A 21194-nucleotide genomic window follows, 5' to 3' on the forward strand; every position below is an offset into this window, starting at 1 on the left:
AGTATGGGCTGCTAATAATAGTGGCAAGGAGGGGCAGGATTGAGGATACTGAGTAGGTAAAATCCAGATTTGGCAGGTTGTCAGGATGTGACCAAGAGAATGATGGGGCTATCAACAGCCAAAGGAAAATATGGCAGAGAGTTGAGAAGTCAGTTTTAGGTGTATTAAGACTCTGGCCCTGCCAAACAGCCACCCAGAGCTATCCATCAGCCAGAACTCATGAGGGAGGTCAGGACTAGACATCGTTTTGGAAATCATGGGCATTGGGGTCATAGCTGAGGCCTGGTGGCCGAACGAGGCCTCTGAGGGAAAGCCTATAGGCCATAGTGAGCACGGAACTGATTCTCTCGGGGCCTCTGTGTTTAAAGGACATGAGGGCACAAAGTTTCCATGAGAGGGACAGAGGGCTTCAGGGTCCTGGGACCATGAAATCCTCCTGGCAGTACAGCCTAGGAATAGGGGGTTTCCAGGGGGGTCCACAGAGTCAAGGCTTTGGAGAGGTCAGTGAGGGCAGAATCATTGGCCTAGGGGACAGCGCTTTCTGGAGACACAAGGAGATGGGCAAGAGAGTGGTGGGGAAGTTGAAGCCTGGAGGTTGTCCACACCTGCGGAAACATGGCAGCGATAGGGAGAAAGTGGTGAGCAGGGCAGGCAGGGGGGCCTGGTGAGGGGAGGAGCCACAGGAGGAGGAGAATTGATGAGGTTTGTCCCAGAGAAGCGAGGTGCAATTCAAGAGAAAACAAGGGGCAGATCAGCTCGGAGAAGCAGGGATCAGTGTGAAGAAAAAAGGCAGAAATATTAGATGTTTGAAGCATAGTAAGGTAAATCGGGCAAGCTTGTCAGGCCTGGGGTTGGAGTTCTTGGTAGAGGCGCGGAGCAGGCATCTGCTAAAGCTGCCAGGAGTGGGAGTGGGGAAGGCGTCGGGAGGAGCTGGATTTGGACAAAGCTTTGATCATGTCTCCTGCGGTGTCCTGGTGGCCCTGATGGGAATGTGCTCTGGGTTCTAAGTGCTGAGTGTATTTTCAGCTGAACTGGCAAACTCCAGGGGCATTAAAGGATTTATTTCCTCTTACAGGATGGTGAGTGACCACTATTCTCCGAGTACAAAGGGAGACACAAAGATGACCAGCAGCTCTCCAAGGTTAAGTCCACAAGAGCACCAGCAGAAGAACCTGTGCTGAGATTGCTGAGCGAGTGCGCACAACTGGGCAGGGTAAACCAATATTGACAACATTGACACTGAAAATCGGCAGAGGACTAGAGTTAAACAGGCTGTTTATGATGGCTAAACTTCAAGGGCCATGTGTAGAATTAAAAACACAAGAAGAATTGCATAAAGGCTAGAGTTGGGGGACCTGGCTTGGTAGTGTTCACATAAGAAGTCACTATGTGGTTTACAACTCATCTTGCACTCTTTAGTGACCTAAAGCTTTGTACGTGCCAAGTAATAATGATAGCTTCTGTTACCTGCCATGTCCCAAATGTCTGGGACTTTTATTTCTAGAGTAGTTTTTTGATCCTTACACCAGTCTTACGTGGTATCATTAGCCCGTTTTATAGACAAAGAAGATGACATAGGGAGAGGAAATGGCTCACCTCACATCACACAATAGGGAAGTGAGGGAGCCGTGTTCTTTCCACTGAGCTACACAGCCCTTAGCATGATTCAGCTGCTTAAGAAGCGAATAAACCCTGGTGTGCACTTATAAGGATGGTGTGTCCAGATTGAGGGACTCCTTGGTGTCTCTGGACTTGCCTTGGGTCAGCCAGAGCCCAGGGGAATGAAGAGTTCATTTCTAAAGATCCCTGTACAAAGAATGATGCTCTAGGTGTGAACAGACTGAGGCCTGTGGGGGCAGGATGGGATCTGGCGCTATGTTGCGGGAGGTTCAGCGAAGGAAGGACGTAGTCAGGCGGCTGAGAGCGATTAATTGGGATGCTTCTTAAAGTAGAAAGAAATCAGTGGGCGGGACTTAGATGGAGGTAAATTCAGACTAGTTCAATTTATAATTGCAAGAGTTGGGATCTTAAGAGTTCAATAATAATATATGGTTAATTAAATGCTTCTACAGCTATACAATGAAATACTAGGCAGCTCTTTAAAAAGATGCAGTTCTATGTACTGATATTTAAAGATATAAGGGAAAAAAGATTACAACATTGTATTATTGTTTTATTCCATTAAAAAATATACATACAAATATGGTTATATTTACATACTCAGAAACTATGTTTGCAACCAATATGTGGTTCTCTGGTAGTGGGATTTAATGTTTTAAAACTTCTGTCTTCTAATTTTTCTATATTTAACATGGAATTTGTATGAGAAGAGATGAAGGCATAATTGTAGTTACCCAGTAGTGAGCCAGCCCCCGCTGAAGCCCTCCCCTCAGGCCCTGGAAATGGGGTCAGTGAGACGGGAGCTGGGCAAGAGGACTAGGTCTCTTTCCACTCAAAGATGTCCAGTGGAAAGCAGCAGGTCACCAAACACAGGGTGAGCCCACTTCTGTAAAACATGCAAATGTGTTATGAGGATCCCCGGATAGCCATGTGTGCCCAGGCATTTCCAGAGGGTTCCTTTGCAAGCACAACAAAATGAAGATGAAAACCTCTGAGCCCGTCGCCTGGCACCTGTTATGATAATGGAGATTGCCCCCGATGCCCTCAGAGAGGAGCGTTCCTGTCTAGTGGCCTCTTGGGATGCTGGCATCACCTAGGAAGGATGCTGAAGACTTTGTGGACTGTCGGGTTGCTCGTCTCTCAGAGATGCGGACTCAGTTTCAGGCAGATGTCTCCAGCAGAAGGGGACGGTTTCCCCTCCCATTTGCCCTTCTCTCTTCTCTTTGCCTCAATTCATAGCTCCCTTTTCAAGATCGGCCACCACCAGAACCGGCGATCTGAATTCAAAGAGGCAGCCCCAGGCATGGGACTTTATGGGAAAGCTCCTCTCCCAAGGAGAGCAGAATCTAGGGTCCCATATTTAGCCCTCCCTACTGGACGTGGTACTCAGGCCATGAGGAGGCAGCATGATTCAGTGATGGTTTAGCAAACACTACAGGAGGAAGTGAACAACTTTATCTGTGGGGTTAGAGGGGGTCTTCTCCAAATTGAATGAAAAAAGGAGACCAGAAGATAAATGGGGGGAAAAAAAACAAAAGAAGAAACACAAATGAGAAAAGCCCATCTCTGTCTCCCGCTTTACGCTGTGACTTTATGCTGGTGGCGGAAGGGGACAAGGACAGGTTCTTCCATTGCTGTTAGTGAAGGCTTGTTTGTGCATCTACGACCTAGTGGCAGGGTGGGATTAAAGGAACCTTAAATACCACAATCTGGGCCTGGTTCAAGGGAGGGGAAAAAATGGACCCACACTGAATTTGAGTGCAAAAAATAAATATAAAATTTATTAAAACACCCACAATATTTTAAAGATACCAGGAGTAATACAGTTCACAAACCCAGTTGTTTGTGTAAATTATAATAAAATACAAATCAAAAGAGGATACATACTTGCAATTTCTAGGCACCCTAAATTAAATTTACTGAAACCCTGGGGGAGAAGGGAGGGTCAGGAGGGCAGCTCAGGAGGCAAACCAATCAGGTGGGAGGAAAAAATATTAACAGAAAGGTAAAAATTATACAAAATAAAATTATCGGCATAAATTTACTGTACTAAGAATATCTACAGTTTAATAATACACATCCTATTGCCTTGAGACATTGCAAAAATCTACCATTCATCCATCAACCCCAGATAAACTTCATTTCAAGTAGCCACAGTTACAAAGTCAAGACGGAATATTCAAGTATGGTTGTTAAGTTCACCTCCATTGGAAGCCAAGTAACCAAACAGGAATTCAAAGAGAGAAGAAATAAAACACATCAAAAAGCGACAGGGGCTCTAGATTAAGTCTAACGCGTTAATATGCCACAATATGACCTGCCCTTGTTTCTTTTTTTTCATTAGAATACGTGAAAAAGAAATGACATCACTCCTGTTTTTCTCCTCCTTTTTCCCCTCAAAAGAAAAAAAAAATGTACTGGAACCAAGAAAATTTGGATGTTCAGATGAGCCAAATAGTACTTTTTTAGATCCCCATGTGAATAGTGATGAGTAATCCCTGAATGACGGGTAGTCAAAACGAGAAGAGAGAGCACACAATACCACTACAAAAAGCATCCCTGATATTAGAATAGAAGCAAACTAGAAGTCGGCCAAATCGCTCGCTGATTCCTAGGCAAAAAGCAACTGTAGACCTGGCGTTTCTGTGCTGCAGTCTCAGCTCAGGGGAGAAGCCTATTGCTTTGCTCTTGTGGGCAGCTCTGCGGGAGGAAGGGTGGGGGGCACCACGCCAGGGCCGCCCCCGTGGAAAAGCTCTCTGTGCACGCGTGGGTGTGGGACTGGATGACCTATGCTGGGGGCACGCACCTCAAAGAATGTTCCTTTTGGTCCAGGGTATGTGGACATTGGCCATGCACTACAGCACATGCAGTTGGCTAATGACACTAGGTTTCGAGGGAGTCATTTCAAATGACAGCAACAGTGACGGAAAAAGCTCAATGAGATGGGCATAGGAAATTCACATTTTATTCAAAAGCAAAACTTAAAAAGGAAACGCAATAAAGTCAACCACGCTCCTTCCTTTCGGCATTTTGCCATTTTAACTGCTGAAGAATGAAAAAATAAAATGACCCCAGGTTCTTCCAGGCCCAGTATGTCATCAGAGGGACAACCTGCAGGTACCAGACCCTCGTGGAATCTACTTTCCCCAAGTTGTCACAATGTCTTGTTTTTGAGGTATTTAAAAAAATTATTGTGACAGTGGATGACACGAAATGGAGCTTCCTGTTGAGTTTTTCAGACGTCAACTTTTGTGGACCCAAGAAGAAAGGTAGAATAGCACCAACTAAAAAGCAGCCTCAGTGGCATCGAGTGAGCAAAGAAAGCTCCTTCCTTTCGTTTGAACAGGAGGGGTTACCAGGGAGAGGCAGAAGCAATGCTGGGGCAAAGGCTGTGAGGAGCAAAGGAACGAGCCCCCTGCCCACCATGTCCCTAGCCAGTGCCAGGTCAGGGAGGCCAGCCATCTGGTCCACCTTGGCATGCAGAGTGCCTCTGGGACCCTCAGAGATGTCTACTTGGCCCCCCGAGCTGCAGGAGGAAAACGTGTGTCCTTGGCTATGGAGATACCTATGCTGGAAGAGGCAGGCGCACCCAACTCCCCTTCCTCAAAACACCGCCCTTCACCCTCCCTTCCTCAGGAGGCCCGAGAGGACACTAGACCAGAGCACCTGCTGCGCCGAGCAGGCCCACCCCCGTCTGCAGTGAGGGAGCTGGCTGCCTTTGCAACTTGCCCTTCTGTGTTTGGCCACCAAGGAAGAACAGTAAGACAAAAGAAAAACTGCTCAGAGCAGGTTATAGCACGGTAAACAGAGGTCTAAGGAGACAGCACCAAAAGGAGGGGAGGGGGGGAGCCGAGAGAGACTGGAGCCCACCTTGTTTTTGGTTGGTTGTGGTTTCAGAACCTTGATAGCACCTCAGCAGGACAGGATCACGGACAGTCACATTAAAACACCATAGCACCATTTTATTTAGACTATTTCAATTCATAAAAATGCTTCCTAGTCCATAGAACACACTTCAGTAACAAAAGGAGAGAGATCGGTTGAGGCACGTCAGGGATATCATTTTAACGTCCCACCAACACTGCCTTGGTTTGCCATCCGGCGGTGGTTAAACTTCACAAAGTCTGGCTGGACTTCTCTCGGGGAAATCAGGTCACCATCTACCCATCGTCAGCCGTCCTCGCGCACCTACGACTGTCTGGTACAAAGCAGTTAAGCTCTGCTACCAATTTCCTTGCTTTAGCACTTTGAAAATCCCTTGCTGTGTAAACTACCGTTTCCAAAAGAGGCTGGTGGAAGGACCCAGAGGGGGCAGGGCACACTCTCTTTCCACGCACACCACTGCCATCCCGGTGAGGGCAGAGCAGCACCCACGGAGCCAGCGTGAGGGGAACTTGGGCCCTGCCAAACAACACACCAAACAACAACAACAACAAACCTCAAAATCCATGAAACACCTTGAGTCAAGATTTCTGATGGTTAGATAATGGTTTCTTGAGCTAGCACCAGTTATTTTGTGAGAACCTGCCGCGAAGCGATTTTTATTTTAAAAATCTCTTAGCACAGAACTTTGCAAGCACTTCCCTTGCACACAAAAGGCAGGGAAAACAAAACAGAAAAGAGGAAGCAAACGTCTGCACCGCCCATGGAGGGCGTCTGTGGACAGGGTGCACTGAGGAGATGACTTAAGACTCCATCGGTTCCTGTTGCTATAATATTACTCTTAAATCTTGGTCATGCTGTTAGGTTCTTTAGTTGCAATGGCTTTATTTTTCTTCTCATGATAAAAATGTCTGTTAATCATCTTTAGGACTTAAAAAATGATAGTGCCAGTAAAAAATAAAAATTTGATTTTTCTCTTTAAGAAACCTTCAGCAGCAAGGGGGGATAAAGAGCTGTGCATAGTTACTTTTTAAATATATGTCTAAAGCATGCTAATTTCAATGACTGAGATTTGAGGTAGGTTATACATGTAGTGTGTGAAAATCAGCATGGGCTTGAGCATGGCACCAGCACCACCTAGTTTCTGAAACACCGTTCTGAGGGGGATAGGAACATCCAATGGAGACTGCCTCTTGACTCTCCTCTCAGCAGCCTGTTCGCTAAGCTAGAAATTTATGAACCAAAGGCTGTTTGGGCTGTGGGGGGACAGACATCACATGCTTTTCGCTTGTATTGGTTTCTCCTTTCATCTAATGGCTTTGCTACCAAAGGGTGACGAGGGGAAGAGCATATTTAACATACATCAGGAAGGGTCACACGTGCCAAGGATCAGAATCACCTGGGTTACACTCGGGACCTTCCAAACCAACAGCCAACCTGGGGCTTTCCTGGGTCATACAGACGGTCACATTCTCCAAATGTTTTGTAAAATATTGTATTTCTTGCTTAAGATAATTTAAAATGAAGTTTTCAAGGCACCCCCGCATCTACCTAAGCACAGAGTCAAATGAGACCTGCATAAAAGTACTGATGCGATAAGCAAAATAGCATTTAAAGGACCCAACTTTTCCTCAAAACTAGAAAATTAGCATGCTCATTGAAGACTCTGCTTCCTTTAGCTTGTCAAACTGAAGGTCAGAGGTTTTCCTATAAATCTGAGTTCTGAATAATTCTAAATCCTGATAAGCTCTTGGGTATTTATTTCAAAAGCAATAATATTTCATTTTTGTCCTGTAAAATAAATGCAACTTTACAGAATATGGTAAAAGTGAAGGATAGACAAAGCATGTTAAATATTCAGCTACTATTTACAATTTCTCCCACAATTACATGTTAAAACATACTTTTTTTTTTCAAGTTGCTGTTTAAATCTAGGCAAAAGTGCTTAAAAAAATCTTTCACTATTTACAGTTAAAACCAGACCACATAAATGCTCAGGACATCTTACAGCGACTCTCCGCCAGTGCTCTGGGTCAGCTACAGTACACGCCCAGCGGGTCGGCTCTCAGCTCTTACACAAGGCACCTGGAAGCTCAGGAACTTGCCTCTAGCATCGTCATCTGATTGTTAAACTCATTTCATGAAGACCCACATCTGAATCTGAATAAAACTGCTCAATAAATATATGACGTTCATCTCAGGGCTTGGCTGTCATTCACTGTGTGGCCATATTCCCCTCAGTGTGTCCTGACAAAGCCTCCCGTTCACCACACACATCCACATGGGTAGTTTGATATAATTTCTGCTAATACCACAGGAAAAACAAACACTCCAAGAAGTCTGACTTGCTGTCGACGAATGTTGCTTCCACCTGTCAGGCCTAACCTCTCTTGACAGTGTCGCAGAAATGAAGCACCACATTCTCATTTCAAAGAACTGAACGAATGCACCAGAATTTTGGAATGGGGGTGTTAAAGTGGGTGGAGAGGGGAGGAAGGAAAGGAGAAAATGATCAAATAGAGAAATGGCACCAATTAGGGAGGAAAATCATAGCTACCTGCTGAAAACGTTTGACTCTTGCATTTTAAAATTGTTAAGTGTAGGCCCACTCCCCAGATGATAGCATAGAGGGTGTGGGCTCAGGGGGGAGGCATGCACCATTGTTCAATGTGGAAATCCAGGAATAAGGAGAGATGCGTTAACTGCTGTTACACTGGTGTGCTGAGCTCCTGCAGGACGGGGCCTGCCCCAGAGGCGAGGGAGCCCCAGCACAATACTACAGCACCAGGCTCTGCACAGCGTGCAACGCTGGCTTTTCACAGCTTGGGTTTGACTTCTTGTTTTTAAAGATACAGTAGCCCTTTTTCAGTATCAGCATAGACTTTGGAGCATTTTTTTTAAAAAACTGCCACTAAGACAAATTCCTTCAGCCCAGTATTCATTGACTCATCAACTTGGTGGAAAAGGCTCCTAAGAGCCTCTCGACTCCAGCTCCATCACGAGGTGCTGCCTAGGGACCCATGACATCCTGTGACTTGACAAATAACGGACAGAGAGGATTCAGTGTGGAGACTAGCAAGCTTGAAGCTGTCTACTTCCAACCTGGTTTCTGGGGAAATCTACGCCAGCATCTCAGGTGCTCGGCCTGGGGTGCACCTGCCCCTCCCTCCCCGACTCCAAGCCAGTGACTGCAGAAGGGACCCCCTCATGTTTTTCTACAGGTTCCCCCATCCTTAGAGAGGACAGAAGCTGTCCTGAGGGCTCCCTCCCCTGAAGGGAAGGTGTATCTGTCAGGAGGGATGGACCGGTGGCTACAGTCTGGACTCGGCTCATGAGGGGCAGATGGCTGAGAGAACCTCGTCAGCTCCCGAGACGGCCAGGCTCGCTGGGCCCAGCAAGACTGGGCAGGAATGAGTGCTTCTGGCCTTTCCTGCCCATCCTTTACCATTACTATTGTCGCTTTTAAAAAATCCAATAAATACACATTTTAAATGGAATTTAAAACTACTCCTTTGTGAAAGGACACTATAAACTTTCTTTCCATTATTGTGATATACAAGGATAGAGTTTTAAAAACAAGAGAAAATAAAAGCCCCCCAAACAAGGGAGGAAAAAAAAAAAACAACGTGGAGATATAAATATTAAGATCACGAAAAAATCACCCGACAGCCGTAGTTTCTTCTTCAAAGTGCTGGGGAAGTGGGGGGAAGGGAGAGGCGGGTCAGTTCTGAGGTTTGGACCATAAATACATATATATGCGTATCTATATATGTATATATAGATAAAAAGACTTCTGCACCCCCAACCCGCCCCCAGGTGTGAGGGCAAAAGCACCACAGAGGCAGCTCGGGCCAGGCCCGACGCTGAGGTACGCTGGCTCCCTGGCACCCTGGCACCTAGATCCAGCGGCTGTAGGGGCCAGTGACCTTCGTGTAGGCGTAGGAGGACACGGTGACTGCTGAGTCTGTGGGCACGGCCAGCGCCTGCCGCGTGGGAACAATCCCCTTCTTCTCCTTATGCTGGGGCTCGGCGACCATGGCGCCCCCCCATTTGCGCTTCTTCCCATAGAGCTTAGCCTCCTGCTGGCCCAGGCCCAGCCGGGCGGCCTCCTCTTGCCGCGCCCGCGCCCTCTCCGCCAGCTGCTTCATCTTGGCCTCCCAGAGGGCCAGCCCGTGATTGGGCTGGTTGAGGTTCTTGTGCTGGTAGAAGACCAGCGAGATGCGGGTGGGGTGGCAGCGGTTGGGTTTCTTCAGGGGGGTGGTGGCATGCAGCTCTCGCCGGGCACACTCGATGAGGATGGAGCCGTGGGCGGGGGCCACGGCCACGCCGCCGATGTTCTCATCCAGGAAGTTGTGTTCGCTGTCAGACCACAGCTCCTCCTCCTCCTCCTCCGTGACGCCACTGCCCTGGCCAGCCTTGTCCTCCTTCACCGCCCCCTTGTTGGGGAGCTCCTCAGCCGGCCCCTCCTCCAGGCTGAAGGGATCCCACAGCTTCTCCTCGGACTTCAGGGCCCCAAACAGCTTCTCGCTGGAGCCCAGGGACATGCCGAAGGACTGCCAGGCTTTGTCCAGCTGGCTCACGCCCGGGGTTGGAATCCTTCCCTCCTCCCCTTTCAGGGGGCTCCACAACTTGTCTTGGAACCCAGGACCGCCTTTCAGGGCAGAGTTGAAATCCCCGGCACCCACCCCCCATGGCTTCTCAGTCAGGCCGGGCCCCGCCAAGGCCGCAGTGCTGTTCCCAAACTTGCAAGGGCTCCACGGTTTGCCTCGTGGCCGTCCTCCAGGCTGGGGGGCTGGCTGCTGCCCCTCACCAGGAAACAGTCCCCACTGGCCATCCGGGAAGTGGGAGGAGGTCAGGCAGCTGGTCCCAAAAGAACTGAGCTTCTCGGGGATGATGGCAGGGCTCTCCCCAGAAGAGAACACACCCCAGCTGCCACCCACACTGTTAGTCCTCTTGGGGGACATGCTTGGGCCTCCTGAGTACTGTCCCCATAGGTGATTTGGTCCCCCATTCTGAGATGCCTCGGGCAAAGGCGCTTTGCCCATCTTACCAGGTTCTCTGGCTACAGACTCAGCCTGGACCAGTGGGTCTACTGGCTCTTGCTTGATGGATCTGTTGTAGCAGTTGGAGCTCTGCGCAAAGGGAGAGGGGTCCCTGGACGCTGGGTGGATCGGGGGGGCCTTGGGAAGCAGATACTCCTTGGGGCCTGGATAAGCAGGCTGCTGGTGGTGAGGAGCGGGGTGGTGGGTGTCCGTGGGAACAGCCTGGCCAGGCAGCTCGGCAAACTCAGCACCACCGTAGGCTGGGCTCAGGCTGTTGTGCAGAGCGTGGAGGTCTGGCTTCTTCTCGAAACTGCCACTGCTGCCACTGTGCCCCCAGGCACCAGGACCCAGGAACTGTGAGGGAAAGACGGGGTTGCTGGATGGAAAGCCGTAGTAGCTGAACGACGGAAGCGCATACTTGGAGTGGAAGCCATTGACGGAGGGCAGGCTGGGCTGTGCATAGTAGGAATGGTAGGAGTACACGCTGTTCATGCTGTACGGGTCGGAGGGCCGGCAGCTGCCCAGCACCGAGTAGCTCTCCACCACCGCGTTGCCGCTGTACTTGAAGGAGCTGAAGTGGTTCTGCGGCTCCACCTTGAGCGAGGGCTTCAGGCTTTGCTGGGACAATCCACCCTTCAGAGACAGGCCTGGGGAGAAGAGAGGGCAAGACGGAGTAGAAGCAGAGAGAATCACAGGCAGCAAAGATCCTGGGCAGGAGGACTGAGGATGGAACCTTCCTCTTCCCCTAAGATGTTTCCTCTGCGGGACAAGCAAGACAGATGAGGCTGGACTTGCTCCAGGCGCTGCTCGGCTACACCCAGCCCACTGACGCCCTGGGATAAGCAGCTCGCAGAGCCCACAGCCCCTCTGGGTCGCTCCTCTTCCTCCCTACCCTGGCCAGCTCCACCAGTCCTCATAGAAGCACCCTCCTCATGCTGGCCACCTCCCCCAGTTGGGGATCACTGCAGGGACAAGGGCCGGGAGAAACGAGAGCCGTCCCACGCCCATAAACCCTGCCGCCCCCTCTGCAGTGCCCGTGTCTGAAGCCGTGGTACTCTCCACAGACTCTCAGAGAGGGGGCTGGGGAAGCTAGAGGAGAAACCCAGCTCCTATTTGGGAAGGTAGGAAGACCTCCTTGCATTTGGCTCTCCAGGTGCTCCCATCAGGTGTGGTGTCCTGGGGCTGCTGCAGATATTGCCCGGACAAAATTAAGAGAATGGGATGGTCCAGATGGCTGAGAGAGGCCCCAGGACTTTTCTGTCTGAGGTCCTATCTCAAGGCAGGAAGAGGGGCAGTGAGGAGGCTGTCCAGGGCCTCCACCCGACAGTGCCAACGCCACCCCTGGAGGGCACCCTCTCCCCACACACCTGGGTCAGTGGTGATGCCGGCCAGCTCCAGGGCCTCCTGCTTGATCTTCTCCGGAGTGCTCAGCTTCTCCTTCTGAATCATCTTCTTCTTCTCGGCTGCCGCCTTCCTGGCTTCCAGCTGCCGCTGGCGGCAGGATTTCGCAGGCTCAGGCAGGCGCCGGACCTCGCGGGGGAAGGCGGTGAGCACCTGGATGGCCCCGCTGCCCACCTTGGCGTTCTGGTTCTCCTCACTGCCGAACTCATCCGTGTTGGCCATCTTGTACAGGGGGAGCACGTGCAGCTGCTCGTCCTCGGGAATCTTGCCCACACAGCGATTGTCTTCCTTGGTCAGGGTGCAGACCTGCCCCAAGCAGAGAGAGGGGGGTGCACAGGGTTGGGGGAGCCCAGCACTGGGAGGGAGGGGCTGAGCATCCTGCATATGTGACCTCCGCTTCCCCCACACAGGCCTGACACCAGCCATCAGCTCAGCCCTAATGCTCCCTATGACTTCCTAGTGTATCGGAAAAGCACATTCCTCTTGGTTCACAGACTAACAAAAGCACCAACATTTAGAGTCACATACACATACGCATACATACATATAAACTCACTTTTTTTTTTTTGAGGAAGATTAGCCCTGAGCTAACACCTGCTGCCAATCCTCCTCTTTTTGCTGAGGAAGACTGGCCCTGAGCTAACATCTGTGCCCATTTTCCTCCACTTTTATATGTGGGACGCCTACCACAGCATGGTTTGCCAAGTGGTGCTATGTCCGCACCCGGGATCCAAACTGGGGAACTCCGGGCCGCCAAAGAGGAACGTGCGCACTTAACCGCTGCACCACTGAGCCGGCCCCCACATTCACTTTTTAGTAATTAAATAGAATCATATTATGCATACAGTTTTATAAGAACTTCATTTTTTCTTAACATAGTATATTTCCTTATGCATTAAATATTCTCCTCCAATATGATTTAAGAGCTACATAATATTCTACTGTATCAGTGAGTTAATTTAACTAATCCCTCATTACTATTTAAACTTATTTCCAATTTTCCCTATCATAAATAATACTTCTATCCTTTCAGCTAAATTTTCTAAAATACTTAATTCCTTAGAATAAATGCTATGAAGCAGAACTGACACATATTGCCAAACTGTCCCCTGAAATGATTACCATCAGTTTTTCACTCATATTGGCAGAATCCAAGTTTCACTTTTCCTACATTTTTGCCAATAATTTTGCCACTAATTTCTTAAAAACCTTTTGCTCATTATCCAAGTGTTTCTCGTTGTTGGTTTGCATTTCTCTGACTACTAACGAGGTTTCATTTTTCTCTCAAGTATCTACTCTCATACCGATTATATTTTATTTTCTGTATCCTTGGTGTTCTGGCATTTGGGGCCTTGATCCTGTAGGACTGCACCTCTGAGGGCTAAGTCCCAGAGAGAGCAAATGATTCCCCCATGAGCGTACCTCTGACATACAAACTAACCAGTCCAGAGCCCACAGCCCCACCCATCTCCTTTATCACACTCTCACACAGCAAGCCAACATTCCTTCTGCCCTAAGCTACCCCAGGACCAGGTACAGACAATGAGGGACCATCCCTATAAGCCAGAGCCCACAGAAATTCTTCAAACTATCCACTCCTAAGCTTACTCAGTTTACTTACCCTGCCTCACCCATTCCTTCCCAGGAAAACCCCAATGAAGGCTCCGGGCCACGCTCTCCCCTCTCTCCCCACCTCTGCCTCCTGAGTGACCCTGGGGCTTCGCCATGTGGCCCTGCATAGCATGCCATGTGCCATGTCCCGTTTCTAGGGCTCTGTGAGTACAAACTTTTTCCTTCATGACAATTGTTTCTGCGTCTGCCTGTCTTATCATACCTGATTAAAACAAACCCCAGGTACATTTTAACACAACTCTCTAATTATCTTCCCTTTTTTGGGAGTTTTATTTCTTTTGCCCATTTTTATACTAGATCATTCATTTTGTTATCAATTATATAAAGTAATCTTTGCATATGAAGGTTATCATTCCCTTTGTCACTTGTTACAAATACTGTTTTCCAGTTCATATTGGCTTTTCAATTTTGACCACGGTGTTTTATTACTGAACAGAAACTACATTTTTATGCGGTCAACTGTATTCATCCTTTCATCTACGGTTTCTCCACCGGTGTCAAGCTGTTCCAAATGCGCTGCTTCCAGAGTTTGTGTGGGTCTTCAGACTTACTCTGCTCTGACTGGACCCCTGCATACCTTCTGGGTTGGACTGACCACCAGCCCTGCTTCCTACCATTCTCTAAAACCCAGTGTCACACACGACAGAGCAAAGGAAAAAGGCAAAGGATGATAGGACAGGTGCTGTGTTTCTACCACTAACATATAGAGATACCTTACAAATGTCAACAGATACGGCTACCACAGTTAAAATAATAATAATAATAATAAGGACATAAATAGGATAGTCACAAAGATGAAATTAAAATGGGCAAGAAAAATAGGAAAACATGTTCAACCTCTCAAATAACACAAGAAACACAAATTAAAATGAGATCATATGTTTGCCACTCAGGCAGGCAAAGACTAAAAAGATCGAGAAAACCTTGTGCTGTCAAGTCAGTCAGAGAATAAGCATTCAAAGCCCGTAAATGTCCTTATCCTGGGACCTCAAGGAGATTACTACACCACTACACAAAGAAGTGATCAGGACGGCCCCTCCCTGTGGTTTATAGAGGGGAAATCTGAAGCACTGACCATCCATCCATAGGGGATTGGTCAAATAAACGATGGCAGAGCCATACACACACAACCTTAGAACATGCTGAAGGAAACTGACATCCAGGGACACAGAAAGCTGTCCACCACGTACCCTTGAGTTAAGAAAAGCAGGTCACAGAACAGCATGTACATGTAATGTGATCCCATTTGTGTAAAATTGATGTAGCTGTACAGGTGCGCGTACACACACATTCAGGTGTCTGAACGGATGGTCATTACAGTGCTAACGTTCTTTATCTCTGAGATTTCAGGCAATTTTTACTGTTTACTTTCTTATATCACTTACATTTTTAAAATAATGAGTAGCTGTTTAATTGGGAAAAAACAATATTATTCATTTTGGAAAAATATTACCTTTTTTTTTCTTTTTTGCTGAGGAAGATTTCCCGAGTTAACATCTGTGCCAATCTTCCTCTATTTTTTTTTAATATGTGGGCTGCCAGCACGACCTGGCTGATAGCAGAGTAGTGTCGGTCTGCACCCGGGATCCGAGCCCGGGCTGCTGAAGGGGAGCATGCTGAACTTAACCACTGGCCCAAAAATATTACTTCTTTTCACTCCAAACTCTAGAGGCTCTGGGATCCAAATAACCTCACTGTGCTCTTGCTCTCTCCTGTCTCCCAGTGCCCCTTCCTCCTTCCCTGTCCCTCTCCTAATCTGGAGTGCACGCCCTTCCTCTATATTTCAGCTAGAAACCCTCACAGTACAGTGTAGACAGGACCCTCCCTATCTGGCTTCTCAGCCTTGGACATGGGGAAGGAGGACAAGGTGGAGAAATGAAATCCTGGGATTGGGCTATCCATCCACAGGCACACAAGCCACCCTCAGCCTCTGGGAGCTCCCTGTCAGATGAATGTGCCGGTGCCCTCACCTCTTCCACTGGGAGCCCTACCTGTCCGAGACCCAGTTCAAAAGCAGGAAGAGAGCTGGCATCATCCCTGCGGGGTGTCTGCGCCCCAGCCCAAACCTCCTCCCTGCTCCATCTCCACTCCCTCCCCTGGTGACTGCACCAGCCTCAGGACTCTAACTGAACTACACGCTCCCCAGTCCCAAGGTCACCTCTCCAGACCCTGCCTACTCCACATCTCCACCTCGGCCTTTAGCAGGCATCTCAAAACAGAGCTCTTGATTCTTCCCCCCAAAACTGGTCTTCTCCCATCATTCCACAACTCCGCAAATAACAACACTTGCCCAGTTGCTCAAGCAACTGCAGTGGTCCTCAAGTCTTTTCCCACATCCTACACCCAGTTCCTCAGCAAAATCCTCTCAGCTATACCTTCAAAATCATCCAAAATCTGTCCAATTGCCCTGTACCTTGGCCTCACTCCGGCCAAAGCCCTGTCACTTCTAGCCTGGGCAACTGTCCCAGCCTCCTACCTGGCCTTCTTCTCTGATTCTCTCCTACTCGCCCCTTCCCCACATGCTTTATTCTCCATCTGCAGGAGCAAGAGAGCCTTCTAACTTTATAATGAGATCTTACCACTCCTAGTGAAAAGCCCCCAGGGCTTCCCGTCACACTCAGAGCGCAACCCACCAGCCTCCCTGGCCTTCCGGGCTCCCTGCCACCTGCCCCCGGTCCACCCTCTAATTTCACCCCCAAGCCTTTGCCTGTGCTGGTCCTTCTGCCTTAAGCACTCTAGCCCCAGACACTCAGCCCTCATCCTCTCACTCCACTCACATCTCAGCCCAGGCGCCCCCTCCTCAGAGATGCCTCCCTAACCACCCCATCTAAGACAGCAATGGCTATCACTTTATCCTTTTCCTCACAGCCTTCATTGCTAACAGACACTATCTCACATCCTTGGGTAGGACCTAGTCCATTTTATTTCCAGGAAACTGGAGTGGCAGCTGGGGCACAGTAAACATGTGCTCAATGAACGAATCAGAGGTTGTTTGGATTTAAATCCTAGTGTCCACAGAGACCTGGAACCACGCTTTAGAGAATGGCGACTCCAGACGCCCAAGCATGCAGCCTCCACCTAAGACATGGAAACAAGGCCAGCCTTGTCCATGCATCTGGCCCAGGCATTTCTCAGAGAAGCGGGTGGGAGCAGGCAGTCGGGCAGGCTCCTCCCAGAGTCCTGAGAATCGCATCTCCAGGTCCCTCCCTACTCTGAGCCCAGCTGTCTGCAAAGATCAGTCTCCCAGGATTGGCCCACGGGCCGGGCTGTGACAGGTCACAGGCTTCCTTACCACTGTGCACCCGTTGTAGAGGTTATGCTGGTCCTTGTGGGCGTGGGCACAGAAGTCCATGCAGGCTGTGACCCCCGAGAAGGGCCGCCCTTCCTTCAGCCCCAGGCGGCAGTCGATCGCTATCTCCTCGTTGGTCACCTGTGTGGATGGCCAAGGAGAACTGCTCACGTGACCTGAGGTGAGCGGCCCTGATTCTGGACTGGGAGGGCGGGTCTTCCAGGGAGGGAGGAGGGCAGTTAGGGACCTCAGCCGCCTTGTACTTGGGCTGCAGGAGAGGCGGTTTTCTGGCTGAAGCCCTTGCAGGAACTACCTCCTTCCGGGGTATCTCAAGTCCCCCTCCCCTTGTCTGGGAGATGCAGGGGTAACAGTGGAGAGAAACCCGAACCTCCCCAGTGGAAACCAGACCAGACGGGATGGAGGGTTACTAGGGGAAAGGGATGACGACGAGGGCTAGAGGAGAGAGGGTTTGGGATGCTGTCAGCTTGGTGTGAAAAACGGGTCTATCAAAGACCTACAGCACTGCTCTCTCTCTGGCTGGGCTTTTGCCATAAGGAGCACAGAAAAGGTCACTCTCCCATTTCCCACCTTCACGGAACCTGGGCAGACACGTGGATGACATGTGGGTAGAGAGAGACCCAGGACCAAGTACCTGGTTCTGATAGGCCTGGGGCGCCAGCCGCTTGTACAGGGGAGCGACTTCGGTGGCCAGATCCTGGAAACTCTTCCGGAGCACTTCTTCCTGCGGAGAGAAGAGCAGTCATACGTATCCAGAGCAGCCCTGCCCAGAAAACTGCCCACTGGAAACGAACTATCATTGGGATGCCACCAGGAAGGTAGGAAGCAAAGTGTCATCAGGTGTTTTTTACAGCAGTCTCTCTGGGAGGAGTGTGGTGCCAAGTCCTTTTTAAAGCTGGAGACACTGAAGCTCACCAGGAAAAGCTACAGTCTGAAGGTCTAGTCATCTTGACCGCTAAGCCACTGCTCTTCTAGCCTCTAGCCCAGTGCCACTCAGAACCCATAAAGCATGTTCTTGCTTTGAGTGCTCAATGTTCTAGGTCAGAGGGGTGGTGTGGTAGGCATGTAGAGACGTTAGCAACAAAGTGAGGATCCTTCTTCTGGTGTTAAGTCAGGGAAATAAAGGCAGAGGAGGTGGTCACGGTCTGTGCTAGAAAGTCCACAGCCAGCCAGGCCCAGAGCCTGTGATGAGAAAGGTACACAGACCTCAAAGCTCTATCCTCTAGCCCCGCACCATCTCATGTCTTAGTCACAGCCACATGTGCCAACTGAAATATAAATCAGTTTTAATTAAAATTAAATAAAATTAAAAATTCAGACCCTCCGTTGCACTAGCCACATTTAAAATGCTCAGTGGCTATATGTGGCTCCTGTGGCTGCACGTTCTCTACGGAGAACATTTCCATCATCACAGAAAGTTCCATGGCAGAGTGCTGCCCTAGCCGAAGCAGCAGCCCTACACCTGGCAGAGTTTCAGGTCTCCAGAGCCTCTCTCTGGCCCTCTGAGGGGAGCACGTAGGGCTGTGGGGGCTCCCAGCAGGCCTTGAGCACGGGCATGAACAGGAGGCTGCAGAGAGGAGGCCTCAGGCCTAGAGGCCATACTGTGTGGATGCCAGCCCAGTGCCCGAGGACCAGGCCAGGCTCCCAGCAAGGAGACAGCAAGGGCCTGGATAAACGGATAAGTGCACAGAGATGTCCGCCCAGCAGCCAGGCAGGATAAGGGACAGCTCGGGAAGTCCAGCATTGGCCCAGAAGGTGGCCGAGGGCCCAGATGCCCCTCTTCCTACACCCAGAAAGATGTCTTAGGAAAAATGGAGGGAAGAAACTACCATTTAAGACGGTCATATTCTGATGGGGAATATAAATATCTACCATAAAGAGACTGTTTGAACTGGAAGGGCGTGAGGTACCTGTACCTGGTAAGTCTAACTTTTCACGCCCTGCACCCCTACACAACATACCCCACATACTTTGTTTCATAGCAAGATACGGCCAGTTTTTAAAAAAATGAAGCAAGTTTCATTTTCTGCACATCTGAGTCACGGCGTGCTAATCCTGCCTCCCACTCGGACGATTAAAGATACGTGGGAAGGTCCCATTGTTCCCTGTGGAGCTCTGCTCACCTCTTTGGGGTTGTCCCCCGCGAGGCGGAACTTGCGAGGCGTCTTGCTCCGAGCGTATTTGCAGCCGTTGAAGTACATGCTCCAGGAACAGCCAAAGGAGAAGGAGGCACCGCAGGTGTTGGGGTCTTTGCCTTGGCAAGCGCAGGTCCGGCTGCAACACACATCGCATGTTAGGCACACAGCTGGGTTTTTTGTTCCAGAATCTTCCTTCTCTCCCTCAGGGGGCAGCCCAGTTAAAGCCCGGCATCCACTGGCCTCCCAGTGACTGAGACCACATCCTTCCCCAGCATCTCTATTCCTTTCCCAAACTTCCTTGGGTAAAGAGCCAGCTCTGAGCTGTCTGTTCTGCTCCCACCCCTCAGCCTGAAGGTCTGAGAGTCTGTTGTTGGGAGAAGCACAGGGGTTGCTCGAGATGAGTGGGAGGAATCTAGATAAAAACTCAATAAGGTTTATATTTTTTCTTAACTCTAATATCTGTACCAGATCCAACACAGACCACACACATAGAGGAATAACGTGATCCACAGGGTTTGAGCATGCCTGCTTCCTGCAGGCCCAGATGCTGACAAGCCTTTAAACAAATAAACACTGACCTTACAATTCAACGCTTAATAAAACCTGGAAACAACCCAGATGCCCCTCAGTGGGGCAATGGCTAACAAATCGTGATGCACCCACACAGTGGACTACGACTCAGCAGTAAAAAGGAAGGAACGGCTGATACGCATCCAGAGACAAAGCTCAGAAACACTGTGCTCAGGGAAAGAAGGAAGTCTCAAAAGGCCACGCCCTGCATGGCTGCGTTTATATGACATTCTTGCAAAGGCAAACCCACAGGGAAGGAAACAAGACTGGTGGTCACCGGGGTGGGGGAAGGGCCTGCCTATAAAGGGGCACAGGAACTTTTAGGGGAGATGGAAGTGTTCTGTATCTTATTGTGGTGGTCGTGGCTATAAGACTGTAAACACTTGTCAAAACTCTTCCAATTGTATACTTAAAAGGATGAATTGTACTGTAGGTAAATACACCTTAATTTAAAAAGTGGGACAAACCCTATAAGGGTAGGTTTCGTGCATACCATCGATGCCTTATGTTAGTGGGGCACTCACACTTGTTCACACCTGTTACCATCATCAGAGCCTCAGAGTCAATCTGGGGCACAAAGCAAAGCTGGGCCGAGTCCTCTGCTCCAGGACCAGAGCCCAGGATGGGACCTGGGGTTAAGCACTGTTTCCACCACAGTCCTAACTCTGCAGGACTAACAGGGCCCTGGATGGGGCCAGAGCTCTCCCAGGGCTGCACAGAGTCCCCTGCATCTGCCATCTGGAGCCCTGCTGATGAACCCTGGCCCGGCTGCCCCGACCCTGCCTGCTGGGACTCCACCCACGTACTCATCATTGAGGCCACATCTCCGGCTGGTGGGGTTCCCGTACTTCCGGAGGGTGTCGGTGAGCTCCTGGTAGAGGGTGTCTCCGAGGCTGCGGGGGATGCCCTCCCAGGCCAGGATGAGGATGACGATCACGGCGTTCTGGCAGTGGTGGCCCGCCCGGTGCCGCACCAGGCAGAGCAGCTTCTCCTCCAGCGTGTGCCTGCGGATCACCTGCGGGGATGCGGGGCGGGGCAGGGCGGACACCATTAACCGTGGGAGCCAGGCACCCACGCTCCCCTGCCAACTAGATCTGGGGGTGCAGGTCTTCAGGGCAGTGTCCCTGGGGTCACACCCTGCTGTCCGCAACCACATAGGCTAAAAGACCGTCATAATTACGGAATGAAAAACACAAACGTTATTTTTTTTAAGAGCAAAATAAAAAATAATCACAAGATTTAAGTTATTGATGATTTATATAGACTTAGGAGTAAAAATACATAAATGAAATTGTAAGCCAAAATATATGCAGAGTTTTTCATTTCGTCCTAAAACACCTGCAGAGAAAATGCCCCCTACCCATATGTTTTTAGTTAAAACGCAAGGGCCTTGGTGCTGTGGAAAACAGTTTTCGGCAGTTCCTCAAGAAGCTAAACATATAAGTACCATATGACCAGGCGATGCCACTCCTAGGAATACACCCAAGGGAAGTGAAAGTGGGGACTTGGACCGATACCAGCACCCCCGCGTTCAGGGCAGCATTATGTAACGGTCAAAAGGTAGGAACCACCCAAGCGTCCATCAATGGAGGCGTGGATAAA

The 21194-nt window shown here is 49.8% G+C and overlaps 1 protein-coding gene across 5 annotated transcripts in view; it reads right to left on the reverse strand.

Moving 5' to 3' along the window:
* Window positions 1-3373: 3373 nt before the first annotated feature.
* Window positions 3374-21194, reverse strand: part of TET3 (tet methylcytosine dioxygenase 3) — a 102944-nt gene continuing 85123 nt past the window's right edge. For 4 of the 5 annotated variants that reach the window (XM_008533673.2, XM_008533674.2, XM_070573774.1 and 1 more), the window contains 6 exons: window positions 20399-20607; window positions 19008-19158; window positions 17519-17608; window positions 16870-17007; window positions 11912-12251; window positions 3374-11191 (listed from right to left, as the gene is read on the reverse strand). In XM_008533673.2, the coding sequence (XP_008531895.2) occupies window positions 9399-11191; window positions 11912-12251; window positions 16870-17007; window positions 17519-17608; window positions 19008-19158; window positions 20399-20607 (2721 nt within the window). In that variant the 3' untranslated portion in view covers window positions 3374-9398. The remainder of the gene's footprint in view (window positions 11192-11911; window positions 12252-16869; window positions 17008-17518; window positions 17609-19007; window positions 19159-20398; window positions 20608-21194) is intronic. The other variant, XM_070573775.1, reaches the window with a different exon arrangement.

Source organism: Equus przewalskii, chromosome 14 (genome assembly GCF_037783145.1).
Source record: "Equus przewalskii isolate Varuska chromosome 14, EquPr2, whole genome shotgun sequence".
NCBI classification, from domain to species: Eukaryota; Metazoa; Chordata; class Mammalia; order Perissodactyla; family Equidae; genus Equus; species Equus przewalskii.